Raw genomic sequence first — 16,881 nt, 5'->3', positions numbered from 1 at the left:
AAAAAAAAAAAAAAAAAAAAAAATTAGTCGGGTGTGGTGGCAGGCCCCTGTAGTCCCAGCTACTTGGAAGGCTGAGGCAGGAGAATGGCGTGAACTCAGGAGGCGGAGCGTGCAGTGAGCTGAGATCGTGCCACTGCACTCCAGCCTGTGCGACAGAGCAAGAGTGTCTCAAAAAAAAAAAAAAAAAAAAAAAAGTTGCATTTTAAAATTAATTTGTGGCCGGGTGTGGTGGCTCACGCCTGTAATCCCAGCACTTTGGAAGGCTGAGGCAGGCGGATCACTTGAGATCAGGAGTTCGAGACTAGCCTGGCCAACATGCTGAAACCCTGCCTCCACTAAAAACACAAAAATTAGCATGATGGTGGGCGCCTGTAATCCCAGCTACTCAGGAGGCTGAGGCAGGAGAATTGCTTGAACCCGGGGGGCAGAGGTTGCAGTGAGCTGAAGTCACGCCACTGCACTCCAGCTTGGGCGGACAGAGTGAGACTCCATCTCAAAATAATAATAATAATAAATAAAGTAAAATAAAATTAATTTGTAATGAATAATCTTCATAAAAATAGTGTGCTTGCTATGCAAATGCAACCTCATGACAAGTCCCTTAGCTCTCACTCTCCTTTTCTAATTAAATTGTTAGTCCTTAAGCCACTCCTGTATAAAATTCTAAAGTCATTGGAGCTTACTATGGCTAGATATTTTTATTTTTTTGAGACAGGATCTTGCTCTATTGCCCAGGCTGGAGTGCAGTGGTACGATCACAGCTCACTGCAACCTTAACCTCTTGGGTTCAAGTAATCCTCTCACCTCAGCCTCCGAAGTAGTTGGGACCACAAGTGCACACCACCACATGTAGCTAATTTTAAAATTTTTTGTGGAGATGGGGTTTCACTATGTTGCCCAGACTAGTCTTGAACTCTTGGGCTCAAGCAATCTCCTCCTACCCAAGTGCTGGGATTTAAGGCATGAGCCATGGAGCCCAACCTGTTTTGATTTGTTTAAAAGATAGCCTGAGAAGGTGGACTTTTAGTGAAATTTTCTGATTTTTTTTTTTTTTTGAGACAGAGTCTGGCCTTGTCATCCAGGCTGTAGTGCAGTGGCATGATCTCGACTCACTACAACCTCCGCCTTCCAGGTTTAAGCAATTGTCCTGCCTCAGCCTCCCAAGTAGCTGGGATTGCAGGTGTGCGCCATCCTGCCTAGCTGATTTTTGTATTTTTAGTGGAGACAGGGTTTCACAATGTTGGCCTGGCTGGTCTGAAACTCCTGACTTCAGGTGATCCACCTGCTTCAGCCTCCCAATGTGCTGGGATTACAGGCATGAGCCACTGCGCCCGGCCAAAATTTTCTGATTTTTAAATTTAGGTTCAACTTTTCAAAATGCTGTGCAGGCCAGTAAAAGACACACACAAAGGCAATTTATGACTTCTGCAAACATGTCGCATTTAATCCTTACCATACCTGAAATAAGGGGCATTATTAACCCTAATTTTGAGAGGAAAATAAGCTCAGAGAGGCAAAGTAGCTTGCCCAAAAGTCACATAGCAAGTAAGTAGCCCGTTTCTATGGGTTCTGCCTTTCTTTCTTTCTTTTTTTTATTATTATTATATATTTTAAGTTCTAGGGTACATGTGCATAACGTGCAGGTTTGTTACATAGGTATACATATGCCATGTTGGTTTACTGCACCCATCGACCCATCATCTATATTAAGTATTTCTGCTAATGCTATCCCTCCCACAGCCCCCAAGCCCCCAACAGGCCCTGGTGTATGATATTCCCCTCCCTGTGTCCGTATGTTCTCATTGTTCAACTCCCACTTATAAGTGAGAACATGTGGTGTTTGGTTTTCTGTCCTTGTGATATTTTGCTGAGAATGATGGTTTCCAGCTTCATCCAAGTCCCTGCAAAGGACATGAACTCATCCTTTTTTATGGCTGCATAGTAGTCCATGGTGTATATGTGCCACATTTTCTTTATCCAGTCTATTATTGATGGACATTTGGGTTGGTTCCAAGTCTTTGCTATTGTGAATAGTGCCGCAATAAACATACGTGTGCATTTGTCTTTATAGTAGCATGATTTATAATCCTTTGGGTATATACGCAGTATTGGGATTGCTGGGTCAAATGGTATTTCTAGTTCTAGATCCTTGAGGAATCACCACACTGTCTTCCACAATGGTTGAACTAATTTACACTCCCACCAACAGTGTAAAAGCGTTCCTATTTCTCCACATCCTTTCCAGCATCTGTTGTTTCCTGACTTTTTAATGATCACCATTCTAACTGGCGTGAGATAGTATCTCATTGTGATTTTGATTTGCGTTTCTCTGATGGCCAGTGAAGATGAACATTTTTTCATGTGTCTGTTGGCTGCATAAATGTCTTCTTTTGAGAAGTGTCTGTTCATATTCTTCGCCTACTTTTTGACGGGGTTGTTTGTTTTTTTCTTGTAAATTTGTTTAAGTTCTTTGTAGATTCTGGATATTATCCCTTTGTCAGATGGATAGATTGCAAAAATTTTCTCCCATTCTGTAGGTTGCCCGTTCGCTCTGCTGATAGTTTCTTTTGCTGTGCAGAAGCTCTTTAGTTTCATTAGATCCCATTTGTCTATTTTGGCTTTTGTTGCCATTGCTTTTGGTGGTTTAGTCATGAAGTCTTTGCCCATGCCTATGTCCTGAATGGTATTGCCTAGGTTTTCTTCTAGGGTTTTTATGGTTTTAGGTCTTATATTTAAGTCTTTAATCCATCTCTAGTTAATTTTTGTATAAGGTGTAAGGAAGGGATCCAGTTTCAGCTTTTTACATATGGCTAGCCAGTTTTCCCAGCACCATTTATTAAATAGGGAATCACTTCTCCATTGCTTGTTTTTGTCAGGTTTGTCAAATATTAGATGGTTGTAGATGTATGGTGTTATTTCTGAGGGATCTGTTCTGTTTCATTTGTCTAGATATCTGTTTTGGTACCAGTACAATGCTGTTTTGGTTACTGTAGCCTTGTAGTATAGTTTGAAGTCAGGTAGTGTGATGCCTCCAGCTTTGTTCTCTTTGCTTAGGATTGTCTTGGCTATGCGGACTCTTTTTTGTTTCCATATGAACTTTAAAGTAGTTTTTTCCAATTCTGTGAGGAAAGTCAGTGGTAGCTTGATGGGGATAGCATTGAATCTATAAATTACCTTGGGCAGTGTGGCCATTTTCATGATATTGATTCTTCCTATCCATGAGCATGGAATGCTCTTCCGTTTGTTTGTGTCCTCTTTTGTTTCGTTGAGCAGTGGTTTGTAGTTCTCCTTGAAGAGGTCCTTCACATCCCTTGTAAGTTGGATTCCTAGGTATTTTATTTGCTTTGTAGTAAAGGTGAATGGGAATTCACTCATGATTTGGCTCTGTCTGTTCTTGGTGTATAGGAAGGCTTGTGATTTTTGCACATTGATTTTGTATCCTGAGACTTTGCTGAAGTTGCTTATCAGTTTAAGGAGATTTTGGGCAGAGACGATGGGGTTTTCTAAATATACAATCATATCATCTGCAAACAGATACAATTTGACTTCCTCTTTTCCTAATTGAATACCCTTTATTTCTTTCTCTTGCCTGATTGCCCTGGCCAGAACTTCCAATACTATGTTGAATAGGAGTGGTGAGAGAGGGCATCCTTGTCTTGCGCCGGTTTTCAAAGGGAATGCTTCCAGTTTTTGCCCATTCAGTATGATATTGGCTGTGGGTTTGTCATAAATAGCTCTTATTATTTTGAGGTATGTTCCATTAATACCTAGTTTATTGAGAGTGTTTAGCATGAAAGACTGTTGAATTATGTCGAAGGCTTTTTCTGCATCTATTGAGATAATCATGTGATTTTTGTCGTTGGTTCTGTTTATGTGATGGATTACATTTATTGATCTGCGTATGTTGAACCAGCCTTGCATCCCAGGATGAAGCCAACTTGATCATAGTGGGTAAGCTTTTTGATGTGCTGCTGGATTCGGTTTGCCAGTATTTTATTGAGGATTTTTGCATCAATGTTCATCGGGGACACTGGCCTAAAATTCTCTTTTTTTGTTATGTCTCTGCCAGGCTTTGGTATCAGGATGATGCTGGCCTCATAAAATGAGTTAGGGAGGATTCCCTCTTTTTCTATTGATTGGAATAGTTTCAGAAGGAATGGTACCAGCTCCTCTTTGTACCTCTGGTAGAATTCGGCTGTGAATCCATCTGGTCCTGGACTTTTCTTGGTTGGTAGGCTATTAATTATTGCCTCAATTTCAGAACCTGTTATTGGTCTGTTCAAAGATTCAACTTCTTCCTGATTTAGTCTTGGGAGGGTGTATGAGTCGAGGAATTTATCCATTTCTTCTAGATTTTCTAGTTTATTTATTTTATATTTTATATTATTTTATTCTCTTTGTGTAGAGGTGTTTATAGTATTCTCTGATGGTAGTTTGTATTTCTGTGGGATTGGTGGTGATATCCCCTTTATTTTTTATTGCAGCTATATGATTCTTCTCTCTTCTTTATTAGTCTTGCTAGCGGTCTATCTATTTTGTTGATCTTTTCAAAAACCAGCTCCTGGATTCATTGATTTCTTTTTTTTTTTTTTTGAGACAGAGTATGCCTCTGTCACCCAGGCTGGAGTGCAGTGGCATGATCTTGGCTCACTGCAAGCTCCGCCTCCCGGTTTCACGCCATTCTCCTGCCTCCGCCTCCGGAGTAGCTGGGACTACAGGCGCCCGCCACCATGCCTGGCTGATTTTTTTGTATTTTTTTTAGTAGAGACGGGGTTTCACTGTGTTAGCCAGGATGGTCTCGATCTCCTGACCTCGTGATCCACCCGCGTTGGTCTCCCAAAGTGCTGGGATTACAGGCATCAGCCACCACGCCCGGCCGATTCATTGATTTTTTTGAAGGGTTTTTTGTGTCTCTATCTTCTTCAGTTCTGCTGTGATCTTAGTTATTTCTTGTCTTCTGCTAGCTCTTGAATTTGTTTGCCATTTCTTCTCTAGTTCTTTTAATTGTGATGTTAGGGTGTCAATTTTAGATCTTTCTTGCTTTCTCTTGTGGGCATTTGGTGATATAAATTTCCCTCTAAACACTGTTTTAAATGTGTCCCAGAGATTCTGGTATATTGTGTCTTTATTCTCATTGGTTTCAAAGAACATCTTTATTTCTGCCTTAATTTCATTATTTATCCAGTAGTCATTCAGGAGCAGGTTGTTCAGTTTCCACATAGCTGTGTGGTTTTGAGTGAACTTCTTAATCCTGAATTCTAATTTGATTGCACTGTGGTCTGAGAGAAGTTTGTTGTGATTTCTGTTCTTTTACATTTGCTGACGAGTATTTTACTTCCAACTATGTGGTCAATTTTAGAATAAGTGTAATGTGGTGCTGAGAAGAATTTATAGTCTGTTGATTTGGGGTGGAGAGTTCTGTAGATGTCTATTAGGTCTGCTTGGTCCAGAGCTGAGTTCAAGTCCTGGATATCCTTGTTAATTTTCTGTCTTGTTTATCTGTCTAATATTGACAGTGGGGTGTTAAAGTCTCCCATTATTATTGTGTGGGAGTCTAAGTCTCTTTGTAGGTCTCTAAGAACTTGCTTTGGGAGTCTGTGTGCTCTTGTATTGGGTGCATATATATTTTGGATAGTTAGCTTTTCTTGTTGAATTGATCCCTTTACCATTATGTAATGGCCTTCTTTGTCTCTTTTGATCTTTGCTGGTTTAAAGTCTGTTTTATCAGAGACTAGGATTGCAACCCCTGCTTTTTATTGCTTTCCATTAGCTTGGTGGATCTTCCTCTGTCCCTTTATTTTGAGCCTATATGTGTCTTTACACGTGAGATGGGTCTCCTGAATACAGCTACTGATGGGTCTTGACTCTTTATCAAATTTGCCAGTCTGTGTCTTTTTACTGGGCATTTAGCCCATTTACATTTAAGGTTAATATTGTTATGTGTGAATTCGATCCTGTCATTATGATGCTAGCTGGTTATTTTACCTGTTAATTGATGCAGTTTCTTCATAGCATCGATGGTCTTTACAATTTGGCATATTTTTGCAGTGGCTGGTACTGGTTGTCCTTTCCATGTTTAGTGCTTCCTTCAGGAGCTCTTGTAAGGCAGGCCTGGTGGTGACAAAATCTCTCAGCATTTGCTTGTCTGTAAAGGATTTTATTTCTCCTTCACTTACGAAGCTTAGTTTGGCTGGATATGAAATTCTGGGTTGAAAATTATTTAAGAATGTTGAATATTGGCCCCCACTCTCTTCTGGCTTGTAGGGTTTCTGCCAAGAGATCCACTGTTAGTCTGATGGGCTTCCCTTTGTGGGTAACCCGACCTCTCTCTCTGGCTGCCCTTAACATTGTTTCCTTCATTTCCACCTTGGTGAATCTGACAATTATGTGTCTTGGGGTTGCTCTTCTCGAGGAGTATCTTTATGGTGTTCTGTGTATTTCCTGAATTTGAATGTTGGCCTGCCTTGCTAGGTTGGGGAAGTTCTCCTGGATAACATCCTGAAGAGTGTTTTCTAACTTGGTTGCATTCTCCCCGTCACTTTCAGGTACACCAATCAAATGTAGATTTGATCTTTTCACATAGTCCCATATTTCTTGGAGGCTTTGTCCGTTTCTTTTTATTTTTTTCTCTCATCTTGTCTTCTTGCTTTATTTCATTAATTTGATCTTCAATCACTGATATCTTTTCTTCCACTTGATCAAATCGGCTATTGAAGCTTGTGTATGCTTCACGAAGTTCTCGTACTATGGTTTTCAGCTCCATCAGGTCATTTAAGCTCTTGTCTACACTGGTTATTCTAGTTAGCCATTTGTCTAACCTTTTTTCAAGGATTTTAGCTTCATTGCAATGGGTTAGAACATGCTCCTTTAGCTCGGAGAAGTTTGTTATTACCGACCTTCTGAAGCCTACTTCTGTCAACTCGTTAAACTCATCCTCCCTCCAGTTTTGTTCCCTTGCTGGCGAGGAGTTGTGTTCCTTTGGAGGAGAAGAGGCGTTCCAGTTTTTGGAATTTTCAGCCTTTCTGTTCTGGTTTCTCCCCATCTTTGTGGTTTTATCTACCTTTGGTCTTTGATGTTGGTGACCTACAGATGGGGTTTTGCTGTGGATGTCCTTTTTGTTGATGTTGATGCTATTCCTTTCTGTTTGTTAATTTTCCTTCTAACAGACAGGCCCCTCAGCTGCATGTCTGTTGGAGTTTGCGGGAGGTCCACTCCAGACCCTGTTTGCCTGGGTATCACCAGTGGAGGCTGCAGAACAGCAAATGTTCTGCCTGATCCTTCCTCTGGAAGTTTTGTCCCAGAGGGTCACCCGCCTGTATGAGGTATCTGTTGGTCCCTACTGGGAGGTGTCTCCCAGTCAGGCTACACGGGGGTCAGGGACCCACTTGAGGAGGCAGTCTGTCCATTATCGGAGCTCAAATGCTGTGCTGGGAGAACCACTGCTCTCTTCAGAGCTGTCAGGCAGGGACGTTTAAATCTGCAGAAGCTGTCTGCTGCCTTTTGTTCAGATATGCCCTGCCCCCAGAGATGGAATCTAGAGAGGCAGTAGGCCTTGCTGAGCTGTGATGGGCTCCGCCCAGTTTGAGCTCCTTGCCACTTTATTTACACTGTGAGCATAGAACTGCCTACTCAAGCCTCAGCAATGGCGGATGCCCCTCCCTCCACCAAGCTCCAGTGTCCCGGGTCGATCTCAGACTGCTGCACTAGCAGCAAGGAAGGCTCTGTGTGTGTGGGACCTGCTGAGCCAGGCACGGGAGGGAATCTCCTGGATCTGCCGGTTGCGAAGACCATGGGAAAAGTGCAGTATTTGGGCAGAAGTGTACCGTTCCGCCAGGTAAAGTCACTCATGGCTTCCCTTTGGCTAGGAAAGGGAAATCCCCTGACCCCTTGCACTTCCCAGGTGAGGCAATGCCTCGCCCTGCTTTGGCTCATCCTCCGTGGGCTGCACCCACTGTCCAACCAGTCCCAGTGAGATGAACCAGGTACCTCAGTTGGAAATGCAGAAATCACCCGTCTTCTGCATTGATCTCACTGGGAGCTGTAGACTGGAGCTGTTCCTATTTGGCCATCTTGGAAGTCCACCGGGTTCTGCCTTTCTGACTCTTAAGGCCTGATTGTTGCAGCTTCATTTCTTTATTTTCTAAAGAGGTCCCATTCAGCATAAGTACCTTCCTTCAGGTAGAGCTTCTATTTGCCAGTTCCTTTTTTGGCATCATCTTCTCTCTGACCTTGTTTTCTGACCCTACTTGTTTTTTGTGTGCTTTGTGGCACCAGTAGGGTCTGTATATGAGTCCCTGTGCAGATCTTCCTTGTACTTTCTGAGTTTCTCTGCTCTCCACTTACCTCGGTGATCAGACTTGACTATAAAAATGAGTCTATTTCTTGTTGATTTCCTATAAGCAGCTGGTATCTCATGTCAGATGGTTTCCTGGAGTTATCTGATAATGGCAGAAAAACCCCTTCCTTGGAGATTTTGGCATTTCTGCTCCCAAGGCCTGCTTGTAATAACTGTCTTTCTAGTCTTAGATTAAGAGGTTCTAGGTTGGAGCCTATGAGGACCAAAGAAGGGTATATCTTGAAGAACCTGATTAATCAAACCTAAAAAATTATGGGGATAGCAGATTTGATCTCTAAAATATATCCCAATTCTGACAAATTCTCATCACTTCCACAGCTACCACCTTGTTTCAAGCCACCATTAGCTCATGTTATTGCAATAGCCACCTGAGTGATTTCTTTGTATCTGCCCTTTCCCTTTTATAGTCTACTTTTTAACACAGTATCCAGAGAAATCGTTTTAAAAATATAAATGTCTTCATGTTATACCTCTGTTCAAATCCCTGTAACAGCTCCCATCTCAGAGTGAAAAATCAAAGTCTTGATAATAGCCTAAAAAGGCAGCTGGGTGCAGTGGCTCACGCCTATAATCCCAGCACTTTGGGAGGCCGAGGCGGGTGGATCACCTGAGGTCTGGAGTTCAAGACCAGCCTGACTAACATGGAGAAACCCCGTCTCTATTAAAAAGTACAAAATTAGCTGGGAGTGGTGGTGCATGCCTGTAATCCCAGCTACTCGGGAGGCTGAGGCAGGAGAATTGCTTGAAACTGGGAGGTAGAGGTTGCAGTGAGCCAAGTTTGTGCCCCTGCACTCCAGCCTGGGCAATAAGAACGAAACTGTTTCAAAAAAAAAAAGGCATAAAAAGGGGGGATCTGTGTTCTGGAACCCTGTGGCTTCTTTGAGTTCATCTCCTGCTAGTTACCACCTTACTCATTTCTCTCCAGCCATACTGGCCTTCTTGTTATTCCTTGAACATACCAAGTATGTTCTCTTGCCTCAGGGACTTTTGCATCTGCCCTTCTCCATTCTTGGGATACTCTTCTCCCAGTTATTCTGCATGCCTTTCTCCCACACCTCCTTTAAATATTTGCTTTAAAGTCACCTTCTTATCTTTTGCCTTGTTGCACTCCTGAAGGCAAAATGGATCACGAGCAGCTCTACTGGAGCCACCCACAAAAATCTGGCCACAGTTCTCGCTCTTGTTGCATCTGCTCAAACCAGCATGGTCTGATCTGGAAATATAGCCTCAATATGTGCCTCCAGTGTTGCCATCAGTACGTGAAGAATATAGGTTTCATTAAATTGGACTAAGTGATCTTCCTTGAATGGATTATCCAAGGCATCCACACAATGAAAAATCATATTAGCTGTTTGTACATAAAATAAAAATGAAGAAAATGAAGTCAGCTTCTTAATGAAACCTTGATTCCTCTCATTAAAATGACAAATTGTGAATACCACTACTCTTGGCATCTCCTATTCCTCTTCCCTGCTTTTTATTTATTTAAATTATATTTTATTTAAAAACATTTTTAAAGTTTTATTTTATTTGTAATTGATACATAACAGTTGTACATATTGGCCAGGCATGGTGGCTGACACCTGTAATCCGAGCACCTTGGGAGGCTGAGGCAGGAGGATTGCTTGAGCTCGGGAGTTTGAGACCAGCTTGGGCAACATAGTGAGACACTGTCTCTACAAAAAATTAAAAAAAATAGCTTGGTACGGTGGTGCACACCCAAGTCCAAGTTACTTGGGAAGCTGAGGCAGGAGGATCACCCAGCCTGGGTGACAGAGCGAGACACTGTCTCAACAACAACAACAAAAAACCCCACCAACCAACCAACCATCCAAAAAAATTGTACATATTTATAGGATACAGTGTGATGTTTTGATACATGTATACAATGTATAATGATCAAATTAGGAGGCAATTAGTATATCTGTCATCTCAAACATATATCATTTCTTTGTGGTGAACACTCAAAATCCTTTCTTCTAGCTATTTTGAAATATACAATGTATTATTATTAACTAAAATCACCCTACTGTGCAATGGAACACTAGAACTTATAAATTTACCCTCCCAACTGTAAATTTGTACCCACTGACAAATCTCTGCCCATCTCCCTGTCTACCCTTCCCAGATTCTGGTAACCACTATCCTACGTCCTACTTCTATGAGATCAGCTTTTTAAGATTCCATATATGAGTGAGAACATGTGGTATTTATTTTTTGTGCCTGGCTTATTTCACTTAGCATAATGTCCTCGAGGCACATCCATGTTGCCACAAATGACAGAATTTCATTCTTTTTTTCTTTATGGCTGAATAGTATGCTGTTGTGTAAATATACGACATTTTCTTTAAACACTCATTTGCTGATGGGCCCTGAGGTTGATTCCATGTCTTGGCTATTGTGAATAGTGCTGCAATAAACATGGAAGTGAAGATGTCTCTTCAACATGCTGATTTCATTTCCTTTGGATGTGTACCCAATAGTGGGATTGCTGGATCATATGGTAGTTCTATTTTTCATGTTTTGAGGAACCTCCATACTGTTTTATATAGTGACTGTACTAATTTACACTGCCACCAACAGTGTGTAAGAGTTCCCCTTTCTCTATATCCTTGGCAGCATTTGTTATTTGTTATTTTTTTGCTAATAGCCATACTGACTGGGGTGAGATGATATCTCATTGTGGTTTTGATTTCCATTTCCCTGATGATTAGTGATATTGAGCATATTTTTCACATATCTTTTGGACTTTTTTTTTCTTTTTTCTCTGAGACAAGGTCTCGCTCTGTAACCCAGGCTGGAGTAGAGTGGCATGATCACAACTCACTACAACCTTGATCTCCCAGGCTCAAGTGATCCTCTGACCTCAGGCTCTAGCTTCAGCCTATAGCTAGGACCACAGGCATAAACCACCACACCTGGCTAATTTTTTTTTAAAATTTTTTGCACAGACGGAGTCTCCTTATGCTGCCCAGGCTGGTCTCAAAATCCTGAGTTCAAGTGATCCTCCCACTTTCGCTTCCCAAAGTGCCATGATTACAGGCATGAACCACTGGGCTCAGTCTTGTTTGTCTTCTTTTGAGAAATGTCTAGTTAGATCTTTCACCGATTTTTTAATCTGATTTTTTTTCTATTGAGTTGTTCGAGTTCCTTATGTATTCTAGATATTAACTCCTTGTCAGATGTGTAATTTGCAGATGTTTTCTCCCATTCTGTAGGTTGTCTCTTCACTTTTCATTGTTTCCATTTTATTTTGATTTAATCCCATTTATCTATTTTTGTATTTTGTTGCCTGTGGTGGTGGTGGTGGTGGTGGTGGTGGTTGTTATTTTTTTTTTTGGCAGTGCAGTGACATGATATTAGCTCACTGCAGCCTCCACTTCCTGGGTTCAAGTGATTCTCCTGCCTCAGCCTCCCAAGTAACTGGGATTACAGGCATGTACCACCATGCCTAGCCAATTTTTGTATTTTTAGTAGAGATGGGGTTTCGCCATGCTGGCCAGGCTGGTCTCCAACTCCCGACTTCAGGGGATCCACCTGCCTTGGCCTCCCAAGTGCTGGGATTACAGGCATGAGCCACCGCGCCTAGCCCCCAGTACAGTTTATTGAAGAGATTGTCCTTTCCTCAGTGTTTGTTCATGCATTTGTCTGAAATCAATTGGCTATACATATATGGATTTTATTCCTGTGTTCTGTATTCTTTTCCATTGGTCTATATGTCTGTTTTTATGTCAGCACCATGCTGTTTCAGTTACTATTGTTTTGGAGAATATTTTAAAGTCAGATGGTGTGATTGCTCTAGCTTTGTTCTTTTCGCTCAAGATGGCTTTGGCTATTCAGGTTTCTTTATGGTTCCATATGAATTTTAGGATTTTTTTTTTCTATTTCTGTCAAGAATGTCATTGAAATTTAGATAGGGATTACATTGAATCCATAGATTGCTTTGGGTAGTATGAATCTTTTAACAATATTAATTCTTCCAACCCATGTACATGGGATATCTTTCCATTTATTTGTGTCTTCTTCAATTTAGTTCATCAGTATTTTACAGTTTTCATTGTAGAAATCTTTTACCTCCTTGGTTAAATTTATTCTTAGGTATTTTATTATTTTTTGTAGCTATTGTAAATGGGATTGCTTTTTTGATTTCTTTTTCAGATCTGTTTACTAGTTCTAACAGTTTTTTGGTGGCGTCTGTAGATTTTTCTAGATTTAATATCATGTTATTGGTTGGGCATGGTGGCTCACACCTGTAATTCCAGCACTTTGGGAAGCAGAGGTGGGTGGATCCCTTGAGATCAGGAGTTTGAGACCAGCCTGGGTAACGTGGTAAAATCCCGTCTCTACCAAAAATACAAAAAATTAGCCAGGTGGGGTGGCGTGCACACCTGTAGTCCCAGCTACTTGGGAGGCAGAGATGGGAGGATCTCTTGAGGCCCAGGAGGCGGAGGTTGCAGTCAGCTGAGATTGTGCCACTGCACTACAGCCTGGGTGACAGAATAAGAACCTGTCTCAAAAAAAAAAAAAAAGAGAAGATCATGTTGTCTGCATGCAGGGGCAGTTTGACTTCCTTCTTTCCAACTTTGATGCTTTTCTTCTTTCCTTCCTTCCCTTCCTTCCCTTCCTTTCCTTTCTTTCTTTCCTCTTGCCTATTTGCTCTGGCTAGGACTTTCATTACTATGTTGAATAATAGCGGTGAACGAAGGCATCCTTGTCTTGTTCCAGATTTTAGAGGAAAAGCTTTCAACTTTTCCCTGTTCAATATATTAGATGTGGGTTTGTCATATATGGCCTTTATTGTGTTGAGGTATATTCCTTCTATACCCAATTTGATTGCAGAGCTGGGGGCTGGAATCAACTGAAGTCTCAGTCACTCACATACCTGACTCCTGAACTTGAAGACTCAAACAGCTGGGGCTACTCACACATTTCTATCTCTACATAGACTTTCCACATGATATTTCCAGCAGGGTGGCTTCAGGGTAGCCAGGCTTCTTACATTTTGACTCAGGGCCCCTCAGGGCCCAAAAGAGAGAGAGCCAGGTGAAATTTATATTGCTTTTTCTAACCTAAATTTGGGTGTCATGCAACATCACTGCTGCCACATTCTATTTGTTAGAAGATGAGTCACTAATGTCAGCCTATATTAAAGGGGAGGGAAATCCACCTTTAATGGGAGGATTGTCAAACGATTTGTGGACATGTTTTAAAACCATTACAGTTGGCCGGGTACGGTGGCTTACACCTGTAATCCTAGCACTTTGGGAGACCGAGATGGGTGGATTGCCTGAGCTCAGGAGTTTGAGACCAGCCTGGGCAATGGTGAAACCCTATCTTTACTAAAATACAAAGAGTTAGCTGGGTCAGGTGGCACACGCCTGTAATCCTAGCTACTCAGGAGGCTGAGACAAGAGAATTGCTTGAACTTGGGAGGTAGAGGTTGCAGTGAGCCGAAATCGCACCACTGCACTCCAGCCTGGGCAACGAGTGAGACTCTGTCTCAAGACAAACAAACAAACAACCATCACAGTAAATTAACCTGTCTAAACCTAATGTAATTTGGGGCAAATGGCATTATCTTCAAGAGTATCACTGTTCTCATTTATAAAATAAGTGTGATAATTCATTGGTTGTGAAGATTTGATGAGAAAATATTGTGGAAATTCTTAGAATATTGCCTAATTTATAAGCAAGTACTCAAACATTTTAAATTCTTCCTTCCTTTTTTCTTTCCTCTTTTAGCTTATTGATTTTCAAGTTAACTGTCATGTATTGTCTTTTCATAATTAAAAAATATGAGGAAGAATTTCTAATTTATGTATATTTTTCAAGTGAGACATGTAACAAAGAGGAAGTGATAGTTTAGTTGGCAACTAAGACATGTGCATAAGGAAGGATACATGAGTGATGTGATACACTTGTATGTTGGGTAGATGGAATGTGTTATGGCTAGCTAGAGGCAGGTGACCTGTGTGGAGATCTTGACTGGCTGACTCCTAGGTATCTCTTGTGACTTGTGTACTTTTCCCTTGCAGTTCCTGAGGGAAGACCTCAATTACCATGACCCAACGGTGAAACACAGCACCTTCCACGGTGAGGATAAGCTCATCAGCGTGGAGGACCTGTGGAAGGCATGGAAGTCATCAGAAGGTAATAGGCAGCCTGGTCATCAATCCGAGTTGTGGGAAGGTTTAGAGAAGAGAAAAGCAGCAACTTGGCCTTAAAAGAACATGTATATAAAATGCTTAGTAAAGGGCAAATTATTGAAATTATTCTACATACAGTCACTAAATAAGACTGAATATAGTCACTCTGCTGGGCATGGGGGAAGGTTCTCCAGAGTTGGCGTTTTTCTTCATTAGAATACTTTTTGAATTCTATCCTATTCCTACCCCTTTCCTCACCCACCTGATCCTGGCATAGGAATCTTCCAGGTTCTGCTGCTTTATCTCCAGAGATAGGGAGCTTGCTGGTCTCTTGAGGCAGCCCCTTTCTTCTCTAGCTTCCCACTTAGTCCCAGCTCTGCTGAGTCCTAGACAATTCAAAGATAGGGTGAGGGTACAGACAGACTCTCTCCTCTTCTATACCATCTTGATTGAAAGCTTTTCTATACCATTTTGGTTGAAAGCACTAGTGTAGAGTGACTCTCTCCTGAGTCTTCTTTTTTCCAGGTTAAGTAGCCCTACTTCTTGAAGAAAACATTTTCTCAGCCTCCTTCTCGTCTTGATTTCCTGCCTATAAGCACTTTTGTTAATGTGTTTCTTAGATCCTATAGTTGGCTGCAGACCTTCAAGTGTGATTTTATCATCACAGAGTTGAGCAGGACTGTCACCTTCTTGTTTCTGAATCCTGTGCATCTGTTAATGCAGTCTGATTAGATACCGGTGCCTCACTAGTCATACCACTCTACTGACCCATGTTGAGCTTAATGAAAACTTCAGATTTCTGTAAAACTGCTAAACCATGATTACCATTTTTTTTTCTGGAGCATTTCCTTCAGAGTTCTTAGTGAAAGAGCATGTCTAATTGTGCGAGACTTGACAGGGAAGGGGAAAACAGGGCTTTAGCTTCCTCTCCATTTATATCTGTGGCTAGGGCACAGATAACAATAAGACTAGAAGAAATCTTTCTTCCCAGGGTCTCTTAGGGCAGGTTCTGATGTAACAGGGGTTAAATGTAAGTAACCATCAGGATCCCTGGTTTTTATTTGAGGAACCTTAGGCCTAGATGTATAAAGTTACTTGTCATTATCATGCATTTAGTAGAGCCAGAACTTCAGCTCTGTAGGCCAATGCTTTTCAATACCCTCTTGGTTGAAAGCATTAGTCTAGGGTAGAGAAGACTAGTTTTGGTAGGAATGAGGCAGTTTCTATTTTTATTTACATTTTAATTTAGGCTTATAGAATTTGAGATCTGAAAGGGATAATCTATATTGTAGATGGGGAGCATTAAATGTGAAGCAGGAAGACCTGAATTCTAATCCTGATTATGGGATGGACAGGCTGATGCTTCCTGTTAACTCTATGTTTTATCAATGTAGAAGAAAAATTAGGCAGCTGTAGGAGAGAGCTTCCTGGATATCTTTGGAAGCTGAGTTCCTTCTGGGTGTTTTTCTTTAATAGCTCTCGAGCAACTCAGGCTAGGTACTGATGAAGATTAAGCAGTGACTTGAGCTTTGGAACTATACCAGCGGTGCCAGGAAAAAAATCTTCCATTAGCATCATTTAGTTTTGGCTTTCTTATTTTTCTCTAATGACATGAGGACAGGGTGGCTGGTTTTTAAGAGTGGGTTTCAAAAGGAGGAACTTAGAATTAAAGATGGCAGGGAGAGCATTCTGGCCTTTTCTGAAAGCTCGCATAGAAGTATCTAGGAAAGGAAAGTGAGAGGGCAGAAACAGAGGGACTAAATCATAATGCTAGAAAACAGCTCCAGGCAGTTTTCTGGCAAGGACTTTATTTTTGGACTTAGCAACTATTTGGAACACTTCCAGTGTATTCTAAATTACAGGAAAATGAAAGACAATGGAGTGAGGTTTTTTGGGGGAGAGTCCTCATTAACCATGAGTGGAGAAAAGCATTTCAATGCAGTGATGTAGTTCACAGCTAAGATGAGAAATGATATATATGTACCCTATTAGAATTTGCTTACTGTGTGTTATACCTGGTGATTTGACAGACTAAAAGTGAGAATTTTTATATGTCCTCTTCCTCCCAATAATTTGCTTCATTATTCAGAGAAAGGCCCCTAATCTCTCTGGAGTGATGATTTCCAGAGCTACAAAAAGCATTTAATATTCTGGCACTGGCTCAAACTAGCTGTTCTGAGTTTAGCTAGATGATGTAGATGTCAGCAGTGGTCACTTGTGTTCAGAACATTAGCTGGCTAGTGTCACTACCATCTGTGTGATTAGCATTGTTAACATTTTTCTGACTAATGTTGGGAGCCAATCTTTTCTCTGTGTTATATAGATCTTAGCAGATAAGTTTTCTAATCTCTATCTTAGCCAACTCTGGGCTTTAGTAAT

At 41.3% G+C, this 16,881-nt stretch overlaps 2 protein-coding genes across 3 annotated transcripts in view; both read left to right on the top strand.

Annotated features, from left to right (window-relative positions):
- Positions 1-16,881, top strand: part of STIM1 (stromal interaction molecule 1) — a 232,480-nt gene that overhangs the window by 149,188 nt on the left and 66,411 nt on the right. For both annotated transcript variants that reach the window (XM_054440110.2, XM_054440109.2), the window contains exon 3: positions 14,392-14,506. In XM_054440110.2, coding sequence (XP_054296085.1) covers positions 14,392-14,506 — 115 coding nt within the window. The remainder of the gene's footprint in view (positions 1-14,391; positions 14,507-16,881) is intronic.
- Positions 9,478-9,648, top strand: LOC129008197 (small ribosomal subunit protein uS14-like). The gene has a single exon (XM_054440112.1). It carries the CDS (start codon positions 9,478-9,480, stop codon positions 9,646-9,648), a length of 171 nt encoding a protein of 56 aa, XP_054296087.1.

Source organism: Pongo pygmaeus, chromosome 9 (assembly GCF_028885625.2).
Source record: "Pongo pygmaeus isolate AG05252 chromosome 9, NHGRI_mPonPyg2-v2.0_pri, whole genome shotgun sequence".
NCBI classification, from domain to species: domain Eukaryota; kingdom Metazoa; phylum Chordata; class Mammalia; order Primates; family Hominidae; genus Pongo; species Pongo pygmaeus.
The sequence above is the reverse complement of the archived record's forward strand: the minus strand, read 5'-3'. Positions and strand labels throughout refer to the sequence as shown.